This window comes from Clupea harengus, chromosome 1 (genome assembly GCF_900700415.2).
Source record: "Clupea harengus chromosome 1, Ch_v2.0.2, whole genome shotgun sequence".
In the NCBI taxonomy this organism is placed as follows: domain Eukaryota; kingdom Metazoa; phylum Chordata; class Actinopteri; order Clupeiformes; family Clupeidae; genus Clupea; species Clupea harengus.
Window position 1 is genome coordinate 1,069,636 of NC_045152.1, and position 14,630 is coordinate 1,084,265.

The 14,630-nt window shown below is 46.4% G+C and overlaps 1 protein-coding gene across 1 annotated transcript in view; it reads right to left on the reverse strand.

Moving 5' to 3' along the window:
• cacng2a (calcium channel, voltage-dependent, gamma subunit 2a) overlaps positions 1-14,213 on the reverse strand; it is a 58,299-nt gene extending 44,086 nt beyond the window's left edge. Inside the window, exon 1 of the mRNA XM_031560278.2 lies at positions 11,172-14,213. Coding sequence (XP_031416138.1) covers positions 11,172-11,397 — 226 coding nt within the window. The 5' untranslated portion in view covers positions 11,398-14,213. The remainder of the gene's footprint in view (positions 1-11,171) is intronic.
• Between the last annotated feature and the right edge of the window lie 417 nt (positions 14,214-14,630).

Consider the following 14,630-nt stretch of genomic DNA (forward strand, 5'->3'; position numbering starts at 1 on the left):
TTTTTTTTCGCGATACTTTTTATGGTATGTGAACTCTGAACTGAAACAGGCGACAGGTGACAGGTGAACTATGCAAATGGCTGTCTACAATTGGTGGGCTCATTCGCCACACGTTGCTACTGCCAACCTGCAGTCCATTTAGTCCTCTCTGTGCGCCAATCCATCTCTGCTGAACCCTGAATGACACCAAGGGAGAAAAAAGAACAAAGAAATACACACACACAAATCTCAGAACTGACTTAAAAGTTGCCTTGATTCCACACCAGCTGTTCCCAATTCACAAGAAGAGCGTTGCGGTGGGTCCTGTCAGCATGCCTTGTGTGTTTGGCTCTTCCACCAATCAGCTTCCCTGAGTCCCAGGAACATTGAAAATGAGAGAGAGAGAGAGAGAGAGAGAGAGAGAGAGAGGGAGAGGGAGAAAGACAGAGTGAGTGAGAGAGAGACATAGAGAGAGAGACAGATGGAGGAAGACAGTGAGTGAGAGAGAGAGAGAAAAAGAGAGAGAGAGAGAGAGAGAGGAAGACCGAGAGTGAGTGAGAGAGAGAGAGATAGAGAGAGAGACAGATGGAGGAAGACAGTGAGTGAGAGAGAGAGAGAAAAAGAGAGAGAGAGGGAGAAAGACAGTGAGTGAGAGAGAGAGAGACATAGAGAGAGAGAGAGAGAGAGGAAGACCGAGAGTGAGTGAGAGAGAGAGAGATAGAGAGAGAGAGAGAGAGGGAGAAAGACAGTGAGTGAGAGAGAGAGAGAGAGAGAGGGAGAAAGACAGTGAGTGAGAGAGAGAGAGAGAGAGAGACGTCTCCTCTCGCTAGTCAGTTTGACAGGCCAGGGTGAAGCTCCAGAGACTGATTATCAGCAGAAAAGGAAGCGGTTAGCAGCCAACTGCAGCTCCTCCTCAGTGCAGGGGCCGATCAATACACCCGGAATTCATATGAGATCCCCGGGCCTGACTAATCTTACAAAGTGAGTTATAGTGAGTCTCAGTGTTCACAACAGGACCAACCAAAAAAAAAACGCATGACCAAGAGAAAGGATTTTCTATGAATGTGTCCACTGGTGTCCACTGGTGTCCACTTCTTGGCTGGCTTCACATAAACACTAATGTTATTGTGTTGTGTCTAATGTTCCTTTATCCTATGAACTTGCAGTGTGGCCTGTACAGTGAAACACACACACACACACACACACACACACACACACACACACACACACACACACACTCACACACACACACACACACACTCACACACACACACACACACGCACACACACACACACACACACACACACACACACACACACTCACACATCCTTGGTACCGTCTGTGCTGTGTGTTCTGCCCTCTATTTGGACTCAGAGTCTTCCCTCGACCCCCCATCATCCTGGAGTGCTGTGCCCTGGCCCGGAGCCCTGCCTGCTCAGCCCGTACACACTAGCTCCAACTCAGGGACATACTTGGCCGCCTCACCTCCTGTCCTGTCCTCTCCTCTCCTCTCCTCTTCTCTCCTCTCCACCCCTCCCCTCTGCATCATCCCTTCCCTTCTCTCTCCTCTCCTCTCCTCTCTCATCCCTGGATCGGGCATCCTGCCTGTCAGCACCTCACCAGCTAGGCGCTAAGTGGGATCTGCAGAGGTGGAAACATCTCAGTCAGTCCCCCCCCCCGCCCCCCCCCCCCTCTCTCTGTCCTCTACTCGCGCGGGCGCATTCCCGCTCCACCGCCACACTTGTGCTGCCCGCTTGTGCTGCCCGCTTGTGCTGCCCGCTTGTGCTGCCCGCTTGTGCTGCCCGCTTGGCCGGACGGCATCAGAAGGCCGTCTGGAAGTTGTGTGTGAGAGTCTGGGATAGCCACGCCGAAGTGCTCCTTCTTTCTCTCCCTCTCTTCTCCACTCTTTACTCCTCATAGCTGGAGTCTTACCTGGACCATCCCTGCGGATCTCTGCAGAGTTAGAATCGCCGAAAGACCCTCCCACCAGCCCCCCCCCCCCCCCCCCCCCCCCCTCCCCCCGCTCCTGGGTTGATGCATTATGTTTGGGTCCCTCTCTGACACAAAGCTAATGCACAGTAATGGATTGCAAATGAACTGCGCCAAGGACACGGGCGATTCATCACCAAACCAGATGCCGCAGATTCCCCCAGCCACCGGGAGGGAGGGAGAGAGCAGTGGCTCGCTCGCTCGCCTCTAAAAATGAATGGATTGGATACGGAGCTAATTGGTATTCATTTGAGGGGTCTCCCTGGGTGCTTACGCCCTTTCAAAATGGACGGTGCCAAGGTAAAAAAAAATAAAAACACTCACACAAACCCAACCCAAAGCGGCTCCGTGTTCTTGACAGTCCTCTTGTGAGATCAATTCCATACGACTATAAAATACGGTGGTTCAGTGTTGCCCACTCAAACAATCAAAGTATAATATTATACTTAATATATAATATAATATTAATATTAGTATAAGTATAAGTATACCGTACGTGTAATTTCAGGATAAAAATGTGACTTTTGAAGTGTTGGCCTCACTATGCTTAGGTCATGAGGGGGGATACATCAGTGTGTCTGTGTGTGTGTGTGTGTGTGTGTGTGTGTGTGTGTGTGTGTGTGTGTGTGTGTGTGTGTCATTCTGCTTCCATACCTCATGGTATTAAGTTATAATTCTAAATGGGGATATTTCAGCCAAGCACTGAATTGTGTTTTTTATGTAGAGATAATAACACTATTTATCATAATTGCATTCGTTGTAATTGCATGCATTTTACTGTACTAAGGTCCATGCTATTTACATTGACATTATGAGTGGGCTTAACAAAGCACACAGCGGGACTTCTGTAAAAAAAGTAGCAATCATGATGGCTGCGTCCCCATGTGCAGGCGAGAAATTACAGAGAAGTGGGAGCTCCTAATGTAATGCCATCCACCATTGCTGCCTGCCCCAGTGCGCCATACAGCAGTGTAGTGTGCGATACAGCATTGTAATGTGCGATACAGCAATGTAGTGTGCGATACAGCAGTGTAACGCACAATGTGGTGTAAACATGGGGGAAGCAGAGCCTTCATCCTCAGTGAAGCCCTGCTCCCTGTTGTATGCCTCTCATAAAAGACATAGGGCCGAACACACTGTGTGTGTGTGTGTGTGTGTGTGTGTGTGTGTGTGTGTGTGTGTGTGTGTATGGTGTCCTAGTGGATGTTTTTAGAAAGGCTTAAGCATATGATGGGATAGATCTATACGATCCCTGTGTCTATTACTAGAAGAGGTTTGACTGCTGCCATCACCTTTGGCAAAGTTTAAAGCATGCCTTCACAACACCTCACCATCTCTCTGAGCTGATCAAGTATGGTTACACACATACACGCACACACACACACACACACACACACACACACACACACACACACACACACACACACACACACACACACACACACACACAGACACAGACACAGACACAGACACAGACACACACACACACACACACACACACACACACACACACACACACACACACACAACACACACACACACACACACAAATCACAACAGTGTGCCCAAAATCAATGGCAACACATAATGGATCCAGAAAGGAGTATATTTAAGTCTACATAGAGGAGGCCGTCCGGAGCATTTTTATTGATTATGACTTTACATTCACAGTTTTGAAAAGGCATGTTTCAACTCAAGTGCTGTCAGGTAGTTTTTTTTTATTGTTCAAAGCACCGCCTTCTGTCTGCTTTTAGTTGTATTCAGGTCAATAAATTCCCTACTACAAATTTGTACGTTTAGTATTTCACATGTGTCAGTCAGTCCTCATGGTTTTACCAAATTGCTTATCTGTAACACACCGAACACTGAATTTAAATGTATCATTAAATTCCACTTTCACGCTTGACTATCACCTTGAAGACTATCCCTAGAAGTTACACACATCCTCTAAAATACCTGTACATCTCACTGGCAATGAGAGGTAATAGGATTTGGTCAGCGTTTCAGTTGGCATGACTCGGCAGACGGCACCATTCCTGTCCTCACTCCTCGGCGGTACATCTCAGAGTGTTCCTGACAAATCTCTCAGGACTCATCAGCAACATATGGTGCTGCCTTGGCACTTAGGAACTCATTTTTATTCAATGCTCCCTGGGTCTTCTGGCAGACCTTGCTATGAACTTTTCAATTTAGACTCGCTTTTTTTTGGTCATAAACAGCTCCTTGTGCTACACATCGGAAGTCACCCTTGTTGTTCTGAGCTGAACTATGCCAGTGGAAATTAGTTTTGACAGGTGGGTATTTACCTCTACTTTGCTTAGGTGACTCTTGAGGTGGCCTAGCCCATCAGAATCAACTCGATAAGAAGGCTCTGAGTTTTTTTCTGGAATGAGGTACTTCACAGGTGTGAGGAGACTGCTGGTTGTCAGGAGTTTCCAACTTCATTGAACAATCAAATCTGTGGAGACTTATTCCGACCCAAAAAACGAACCTGGGCCATCAAACCCTCCACGACCTTGGGATCTAGAAAGTGTCGTTGTCTGACCACTGTTGCATATTCTGCAATACATTATTAACAATGCTGCTAGAACTACGGTGGTTTGGACAGAAGTGGCAATTTGATTGTAACATGATTTTTTTCATTATACAGTATATAGTCAGATGCTCTATGTCACCATTCCTGGTTGGTGAGGTCCATATGCCTCTCAGGCTTTCACGAGCATCTAAAGCCTGCTAGACTGCAGTATAGGCTACTGGCATGAAGTTAGCCTAAAATGTGACTATGACGAATCTACATTTAACATGAGTGATATCATTTAGAACAATAATGGACTCAATGGATAATGAATAAATAGGTTCATTTGTGTATTTTGTGATTTTTTTTTGTACAGTTGCCTTTTTAGTGATTGACAGTCTCTCCATGCTCTTTATAGCTTTGCTCCACCTTCAGTGCAATGAAATATAGCACAGTGCTATTTAACAGTGCACGTCATAATCTTTTTACAATTAGGAACCAGAAGAAATAGCAGCAATGAAACCTGTGTGCTTTAAGGTCTAATGTCAATGACTCATTTACATTTAGTCATTTAGCAGACGCTTTTATCCAAAGCGACTTACAAGGATGTATACACATTTTACACCGATGGCGCACTGCACATCAGGAGCAATTAGGGGTGTCTTGCTCAAGGACACTTCGACAGGGAATCGAACTAGCAACCTTCTGATTACTAACCGACTTCTCTACCTCCTGTACCACTGTCGACTCCAGATGGTGTCATGATCTAGCTGTTAGTCGCAGTGTGTGAGAGTGAGAGAGAGAGAGAGAGAGAGAGAGAGAGAGAGAGAGAGAGAGAGAGAGAGAGAGAGAGAGAGAGAGAGAGAGAGAGAGAGAGAGAGAGAGAGAGAGAGAGAGAGAGAGAGAGAGAGAGAGAGAGAGAGAAACCAATAAAGGCTGAAATGATCAGCTGTCCTGCACGGCTGCGGGAATGAATGCCCGACTGAAATGAAGAAACATACATCAACTCCAGCCGATTCAGGTGAGCTAGCGTGATGACACGACACAGCCACACCTCTTGCATTCCCACTCTGCCATGCGCCAAACCTAAATCTGCGTAGATCATTCACATCCCTGAATATAATAACAACCCTAAATACGTTCCTAGTACCTGTGTCACTGAAAGTGCCGTATCTTCCTGGTTGTCTGAGCAAGATAGTACTCAGACGTGCATTCAAAGCTCTACATGTAGGAGCACGTACACACACACACACAAGTGTGAGTGGTGTGTTTCAAACTGGCCATCTACATAGAGACAGATGGATGTTGCTTCAGCAATGACATCTTGTCTGCCCGCGACTCTTGCGAGGAACTGTGGTAGTGGCTGACTGAGGGGCCTGCTGAGCGCTGGTGGAGATCATCGGGCCACTCGCTGTGGTGATCCACGTCTGAGATGGCCTGAGTTGATCTGATTGGGATAATACTCCCTCTCGCTAACTCGCCCCGGCGCGCTCTCTGTAATCTGTGCCGTGCAGCTGTGTGTACAGTGCGAGTGTGTGTTAATACGCTGTAATGCCACTCTCAACACTGGTCATTAGCAGGCTTTGCCCAGTGCCAGACGAGTAATCCTTATCTGATCGTTCCATGACAGTAATCCTGCGTCTCTCCAGCCCTGGCACTGCCAAAAGTCACGGAGAGTCTCCTTGTCTATCTGTGTGTGTGTGTGTGTGTGTGTGTGTGTGTGTGTGTGTGTGTGTCTGTGTGTCTGTGTGTCTATGTCTCATATACATCAGATGTGTGTGTGTGGGAAAGTAAGTGTGTGTGTGTGTGTGTTTGTGTGTGTGTGCGTGTGTGTGTGTGTGTGTGTGTGTGTGTGTGTGTGTGTGTGTGTGTGTGGGCTGAACCAACTGTGTGGTTGTACCATATATTGGAATATAGCATTACACCAAAAGCAGACAAACAGACACAGTATACAGACACTGTTTTGATTTGAGTGAGCAAGATGGTGGATGTATGCCAACGTTGCCTCTCAACAAAGCTTCCTGAAACATCAGCTCTGGTTTGTCTGAATTGTCAGCAAGGTGAGAGAACACACAGCTGGATAGCGCTTCTGTGGTGATCATACGCTCTGCGTCGAGAGGGACCCAGGAGACACCTCCCACAGCCCAGCCTTCTCTATCAACACCATCCTAAATGAGTTCCTTTAACTCAGTAGTTAGTGTCAGGCGCTAACAACACTAGCTCACGGATGCACTGCACAGGAAACACGCGCATTTGCTTGCGTATGTTTGGTTATAAATGTGCACTCGTACTCTATGTGTACTTGTATTTTTCTGTAAGGTGCTTTGGATGGAGGAGTTTGCCCGATGAATAGAAACAAATGTCTCTCGCTCAACGTTATTTCCCTTTCTTCTTTGTGTCTCTCCTCTGGTCTCCTCCTTTGGTTCACTGACGGGTCAAAGACACAGGCCAGCTCTGTGTCAGCACCGTGCAGTTTCACACATCGTCTTTGTTCTACACACCCTCTCTGCTCAGCCTTGGAGACACATGAAGACCATGAGCCATGTGTGTGTGTGTGTGTGTGTGTGTGTGTGTGTGTGTGTGTGTGTGTGTGTGTGTGTGTGATCGTCTGTAGATATGGTCAGAACCCCCACAGATGCAGAACAACACAGTTCTGAGACTAAGAACATAAAAAGCACTAAAGCCCCCCCCCCCCCCCCCCCCCCCCCGCCCCCAAACATAACTACCCCTCCTTTGTCATCGCCGTCTGCCATCCTAAGCAGCCGATCCTCTCCCTACTGTTAGCGGGCGCATAGCTCCGGCTCCTCCGACTGATGGAGATTAATCGAGGAGATTAGCCGAGAATTCCACCACAACGCCACCGCCGCTACACCTGCCTGCTAGTCGCTATGGCAATGGCAATGCTTCCCGGGCAGGGTGGACCACCAGCCCTTGGGGCCTGATCCATCACTCTGACGTGTGTGTGTGTGTGTGTGTGTGTGTGTGTGTGTTCGCGTGAGGGTGTGTATGAGATTGTGTGAGTGTCTAGATGTAAGTGTGTGTGCTTGTGTAAGTGTATTGGTTCGGGTGTGTGGTTTTGTCTTTATGTGTGTAAGTGAGGAGAAAGCCTAAGAGGAGGAAAGAGAGAAAGAGAGAGAGAGAGAGAGAGAGAGAGAGAGCGAGAGAGAGAGAAAACCGCTGCTCATGCTGTACTGCACCAGCTGTAATTTAAAGCGTGGCAGGGCTACATGGGCCTGCGTCACGCATGTGGGGTTCCCATGCGCGGCTCTGCGACGCTCCGCTCCGCTCCGAGGCAGAGAGCTTCTGGAGCGGCTTGATTGACACTTCCCTGTCCTCAGTGCTCACATAGCACTCTGCCACAACTGTGTTCTTTTCCTCCTGGAAGAAAGACCACACAGGGAATGTGGGTGTAACACATTCCTTCTGCTTCAGGTCTGGGATCCAGATGTGCTGGCATGCCTCCGAACTCTAATGGAAACATTATTCTATTGTTTTAATTGTTTTCTTTTAATTGAATGAATAAATGCTTCATATTTGACAAGCTTAGCTTTTATCAGGCCGACAAAACAAATGTTGAAGTTATATAAATGTTATCATAAACATGAAGAATATAAACAACATAAATTCAGTAATAATCCCAACGTAAACCCAATTCGAAGTCCCATTTTATTCTCAAATTCAGAGATGGGGGAAGCATGTCACTTTCATCAAAGTGTGACTTCCATCCCACCTCCCTTTGGAGTAAATGTTTAAACTGTCAAAGTTAAGGCAGCGAACAGAGCTATGGCTCGGCTCCACAGAGCCAGCTGTATAGCCATGGCCGAGTGGCAGCCTTGAAAAGGCTGTGAATGATATTTACAATATGGCACGCTGCAAAGTGCTCAAAACAAGTGTAAATCTCCATAATCAATACATTCAGTATTTTTACAGAGCCATCAGAGTGCAACTCTCCATTTTGCCACCGAGAAATGCAAGAGGGTGTTTTGAAGCCTGAATCCACTATGTTTTTCTTTTTTTTGTTCCCCGGCACTTTTTTTTTAAAGCAAAATGTCTGTGTTGTCATCTTCAAATACTTACACCCATCTATCTATGTGTGTGTGTGTGTGTGTGTGTGTCTGTCTGTCTGTCTGTTGTGCTCAGGTTAAGAGAAAAGTAGCTTTTTCTCAAGAGCGTACTGGAAAAAAAAACTGCCTTTACAAACTAACCAATGATGTTGTTTGTGAGAATGTACTTCTGATACAAAAAGTCAGTGCAATGTTGTGACTTTTCCATAGTATTTTTTTTTTAGCATTTACACTCTAATCTGGACACCTGTTGCAAGACTAATCTTCTCTGACCTTTAATAACATTCACTGAAGTAACCTTTTATGTCTTCATGTTTAGTACAGACGTGACTGTTTGAAGCTTTGCTTGTGCACAGCTAAGGGTCTGTCAGTTCTGCGTGAGATACACAAGTGTGTCTTTGATGTCTCCCTGCAGGATCCAAAAACCGCCCTGCCCCTCTACGCGGGTAATTAACTACCCCATTTCAAGTGCCATCCACTCCCTTTCAACAGTCCACATCCTGTCCAGAAACCTGCCTCCCCTTCCCGTTCCCCACCCCCAGTTTTCCAACACTTAATATTCCTGTATAAATTGTGCTAATTATCCACGAATTAATAAGCTGCTCTTGCATTTTTTTTAAAGTCCAATTTCCACAGCAGGAAGTCGTTTGAGCTGGTATTCAAATGAGCTTGACCCCAATGTGTAAGCGCAATAGCACAGGTCTCTTTGCAACGGGCACTTGTCTTAACTCAAACTGCATTCTGTTCACTCCAAGACACTGGCTACCAGTTACCTAAATGGAAAAACCCACACACTCACATGCATGCACACACACACACACACACACACACACACACACACACACACACATACAGACAAACGTACACATGGCAAGTGTGTTTAATATTGACTTAAGGCACTGTGTTCTAATTGGCACAATACTGTTGTGTCTGTCAACGAGATAATACCAGTCAGGAAACCAGACACAACTGAGATCCAATCATTCAAAATGACCCACTAGTCAAGAAACACAGCTGGGGTTAAGTGGTTTTGGACTCTGTCCGAGTCTGACTCCGGTGAAAATTGAAAACTTGCTTGTTCAGTCTTCTCTATTCCCTCTCTTACATCACAGCTCTGCACAAGACACCTTGACGTCTGAAAGCTCCAACAGCTGAAAGATTAAAACACACTTGATCAAAAAAAAAAAATCATCATAATTCGGAAAACTGTTTTGGATTGCTGAAACATTCGGTGTGTCTGTGCTTTTAGGGGAGTTTTCTCGTCCAGGTTTGAGCAGTCTGCTGAAGTAAACATCTGCCCGTGTCAAACGGCGCAAGGACTTCAAAGCCCCGCAGTTAGGCCACGGGCAGGTGAACAGCGCGACCCTCGGCGACCCTCGAGCAGATGTGGCATCGGCCCAGCCTCACAGATGTGGCACAAGCCACCCTCTTAGCCCAGGCCTCTGTGGAGGAGCCAACAAGGTCAAGCCAACATGAACATGAACACACACACACACACACACACACACACACAAGGCATAAATACTGGGTTCGCCAGATGCTCTCATCTCACCGATGTCAAAGCTAAAGTCAGACGTGTTCGAACATCTTCACCATTCATCTAATGAAGAGATGTTGTGCATCATTGCCGAGTTCTGAGAACTGTAAAAATCTGATATCCAGAGCGCTATCAACTGTGCTATCACAGAAGCTCGTTAATTCAGCTTAATGTTTTAAAGTACTTCAAAATAAACGTTAAAGGTCTAAGTCAGACACTTGGTAGAGAATGTTTTCCCCTCCGAGTAGGACAATATGTGGGTGCCGTGTGGTACATAAAATTCAGGCTTTTTTGGATATATCCCTTGAGACATAGGGAGAAGGAGCTCTGAGATGTTTATTTGACCTATCAAGGTCATGGGAAGAGCCACGGTCCAGCAGCTAACTTCTCCACTTCAGTATGACAGCAAACCATAGGCTTTGATGAGTCAGATCATCTGTTGGAGTCACTGAACATATACACTATATCTGCCCGTGTGTGAGTATGTGTGTGAAAGATGGTGGTGGTAGAGTGTCTTGGAATGGGACTCAAAACTCCAGGCCAAGTCATGAACTGTTCTTGAAAAGTCTGACTGGTGTGACCTTAAAAGATGCCACTCTCTTGCTCAAAATGCTAAAACAAAAAAACAGTGGTGGGGTTTCTTTCTTTGAGAGAGAAACATCTCTGAGTTCTGAGCAGTAACACCCCACATGGAGTGTGGATAACTGAGGCAACATACAGATAGAAACCAGAGCTACTATAACAGAGCAATTACTGAAACTGTCTGAAACAGGAGGACTGCTGTAGGGGTGTCATGAAATCTGTGGATCACCGATCAGATGGAAACGTGTGGGAATGAGAGGCTTTGGGTAGGTTTGGATTCTGCTCTGCTATTGCTGTTTTCATGGTGATACTAGTACCCTGCCCTTACACTTTCACCTCACTTCGCAGATGGCACGCCATGAGGAAGAAGCTAATGGAAGAATTTGGTTCTATGAACGCTTGAACATATGTGAGAGGAACTCTTGAGTCTTGAGTGAAAGAAGAACGTGAGTGGGCCTTCCAGAGGACACCGTAAAGGGGACACCAAACTAGTGTGACTCTTACCTTCCAGGCAACACGTCCTCCACAAGCCTGAGTGGGTCATCACCTCCTCGTTCTTCTTACTGGTCTCGTTCTCGCTGACCGATTTGACTTTGCAAACGCCGCGCGAGTACAGCCAGTAGTCCGTGCCCACTGCGATGGTCATGAGACTGAAGGCGGCGAATGCACCGACAGTGGTCAATAGCATCTGAACTCCGCGGTCAAACACGCCCATGTTGCCGCATTCCATGAAAGGGGGACCCCCTTTCCTCTTGATGTATAGGAAGTAAATATTTGAAAATTTACGGGACCAAACCAAACTAAAAAAATGGGATATATTTGATCGAAAGGAGGGGGACGGGGGAGGATGCGGTAGGAACCTTATGGTTGCGTTTGGGTGAGAACCGAACTAGAGAGAAATTGGTCAACGTTTCAGGGAGGTTGGGGAGCGAGGCGGCGTTATTTCGTCTGCCTGCTCGTCTTATATAATTATATTCTTACCAAGAAGAAGTATAGCCACTTCAATAGCCTAATAAGGCTAAAAATCTACAGCTGCTTTTTCCTACAGCTACAACTTACAACTACGCTCGGGCTGTAAAGCAGTAATAAGATTATTTATACTATTTGTATTTAATGTGTAATTACTTAGGCCTTAAATAATGTAGAGGATGTATCATAAAAATGAATAGGTAAATCGAAATATTCTATCGATTACGAGAGCATACGAGACCAACTAGTTGCAAAACGCCACTGGGTCTCCGACAGTGTTTCTTAAATGAATGGTTCAACACTTGCACATCACAGGCAAGGTATCCTGATGTGTTAGGATAAAAGGATGAACACTGCACTGAGAGGAACGCTAAACTCAGATGAAATGGTTAGCGTAGAAGGGGGTGGGGAGACGTTAGAGTAATGGCAGACTCGTATAGGCAGCAGTATCTGCAAAGCACTTCAATATGTTTGAAAGAATTAAATGAATTTTAATAAAGCTTGCCTACGTGACAGAATATGCCGCGTAGGAACGTCTATGCAGTTTTTGAATATGTCTATGCAAGCCCAGTCCGTCTGACTCTACTGGGAAAATCTGGGAGAGAGGGGGCCAAGGAAAATGAAGGACAGGGAAATATCTGTTCAAATAAGGGAGAGAAGAATGTAAATGGGTGGATGAAAGTCCAGTGGAAATAAAAAAAAAAGGAAATAGAGGATATCTGTCAAACTGTGAGTCGAAATATCATTGAGCGAACATCAAATCGACAAATCAAACCAACGATGGAATGAAACAAATCAAGCACGACAAATTAATTAATAAACGGACAAATCAGACGGAAATGGAACAAATTAAACAACCGCTAGATTTCCTTTTTCCTAAAATTCTGGTCCCCAGTTTCCATATGTAGCGCCTAGCTCTTTGAGGGTTTCCGTCGAAAATGGCAATTTGCTGTCGGAGGAGATGCCGTCGACGATCCGTGTGAAGCGGGGAGCATCCAGCAGAACGAGCCGACCATTACTCGACATAGAGCCGGGTAGAGGAGAACAAGGTGGTGGGGGCGCCGGAACTGCTCCCCAAGTGCTCTGCTGCTGTTGCTTGGATATCCAAATCCACGGTGGCTGTATCACACCCAAAATCGGAACCACTACCGTCCCGCTTGCATAGCCCTTGCGCCATGTAAAAGAAAATCAATCTGAGCGGAGCAGGGTGAGTTAGAAAAGGCAGAAAAACGCAGGGACCCCGTTTCCTCGTTTCTCTTTGCTTGGATGAAAGTGGAGAGGAGGGAGAGGAGGGCTGTTAGGACGTGCTGCTTCTGAGCGAGAGAGAATTATACAACCAGGAGAGGGTATCCACGGCACGCCACGCCAACCCGACACTAGCACGTCTGGAGCCTGATGAGCACGGCACAGATTGGAGCCCGTGTTATTCTGAACGTCAGTGTCAGTGTTGCACGTTTGATTTAGCTCGCTTCTTCTCGGAGGACAGCTAACCACGGCGCATGGATGCAAATTCTCCTGCTCAAACGATTCTCTTCCCCTCTCGCGTCAGGTCCTGCGCACTGGTTCTCAAGCGAAGATCTCGTTCACCGAGCGGTTGGCGGAAAGATATTAAAGATTTTAATTCCCTTTCAAGAGGGAGGGGGTGGTGGCGCCGCGGCGCGGCGATGAGGGGTTGTCGGCAAGCTCGTTGTGTGTAGCCTACGTGTGAGAACAGGGGAAGTGGTGGTTTGTTAGAATTGGTTGAAGGAAAACAGCAGCATTCATTTTATACTGTGGGCCTGTTTATGCATTTTGTTTGATGAACACTGACGCTGATTGGGCTCCGCTTCGCCCCCGCGCTTATATGACAGCAGCGCCTTGTTCCCTAACGTCTCCTGTATTCGGTCCTAAAATAAGCCTCCCCAAATGATGTACTGGACTGTGAATTATTTTGCGTGACTCTTCTTGCTCACTTACCCGTGACATGATGGATGTTTGTCTGCTGCATAACCTATATGTCCACAGAGCAAGTACATGTCTACCCGTTTACAAATCTTGACGCGCTTTACGCGTTCAGACTACAAGACGTATGGCCGAACCAATGAAAGATACATTTTGAGGCTTTCAGGCTGCTCGCCCATTCAGAGTGGTCGTTTTTCCGCAAGGACTGTTTTTTTGAGCAAATTAATAATATAGAAATACATTAAAGCTAAATCTGCTTCACTCTCCTGTGAACAAGGTTTAGATGCTCGGGCAAAGCCGGGAAATGCGCCGGGGATGCTGCCTTGCGCTCTAATTGTGGTTCTGAAAGGGACAGCTCCTCTGGAACATGCGTAACCTGGGCACTTGACTCCCCCTCGCTTTAAAAAGCCGCACTTGCAGGCAAGCTGCCTCACACCCATGGTTCTCACAGAACTCTTTTTAATGCCCCAGTAATAGACCAGTAGTATGTTTTCCCCCCCATCTTAATATATATTTAAGAGGCTCGTTTGGGTCCAATCACTCAAGCAACTTGGAAGATTCAGTCAAGAAAAGTATTTGGTTGAGCAGCTATCCCTTTTCCTTTTTTTCTTGAACTTTTTTTCTCTCTTAAACTTTCTGCCTAGCCCCCCCCCCCCCCCCCCCCCCCCCCAACACTCCTTGGACAAAGGACACACTTAAAATTCCAGTGAGTATCTGCTTTGGATCACTCAGGGAGCAGACACCAGTAACTGCTTCAAGACACATTAAGCACAAAGTCAAAGGGATGGCTTGTAGGGGTTTGAGGGGATCACTAGACACGAGAACGAGGTGGGAAAGTGTTAACTATGAAAAAGGCAACCAGGAAGGCAGGAAGCACATCCAGCAGAAAATCTGCATATATGGGCTCTCTTTTGTACTGCACAGTGTTGACAGCCCGTCAGTGGCATTTAAGCATTTTAAACAGTGTTCTGAAATTCACTTGGATACAACAACATACAACATACTCAATTGCTAACTCTCTCCCATCCAAATGCGCCCCAATACTGAGTGACT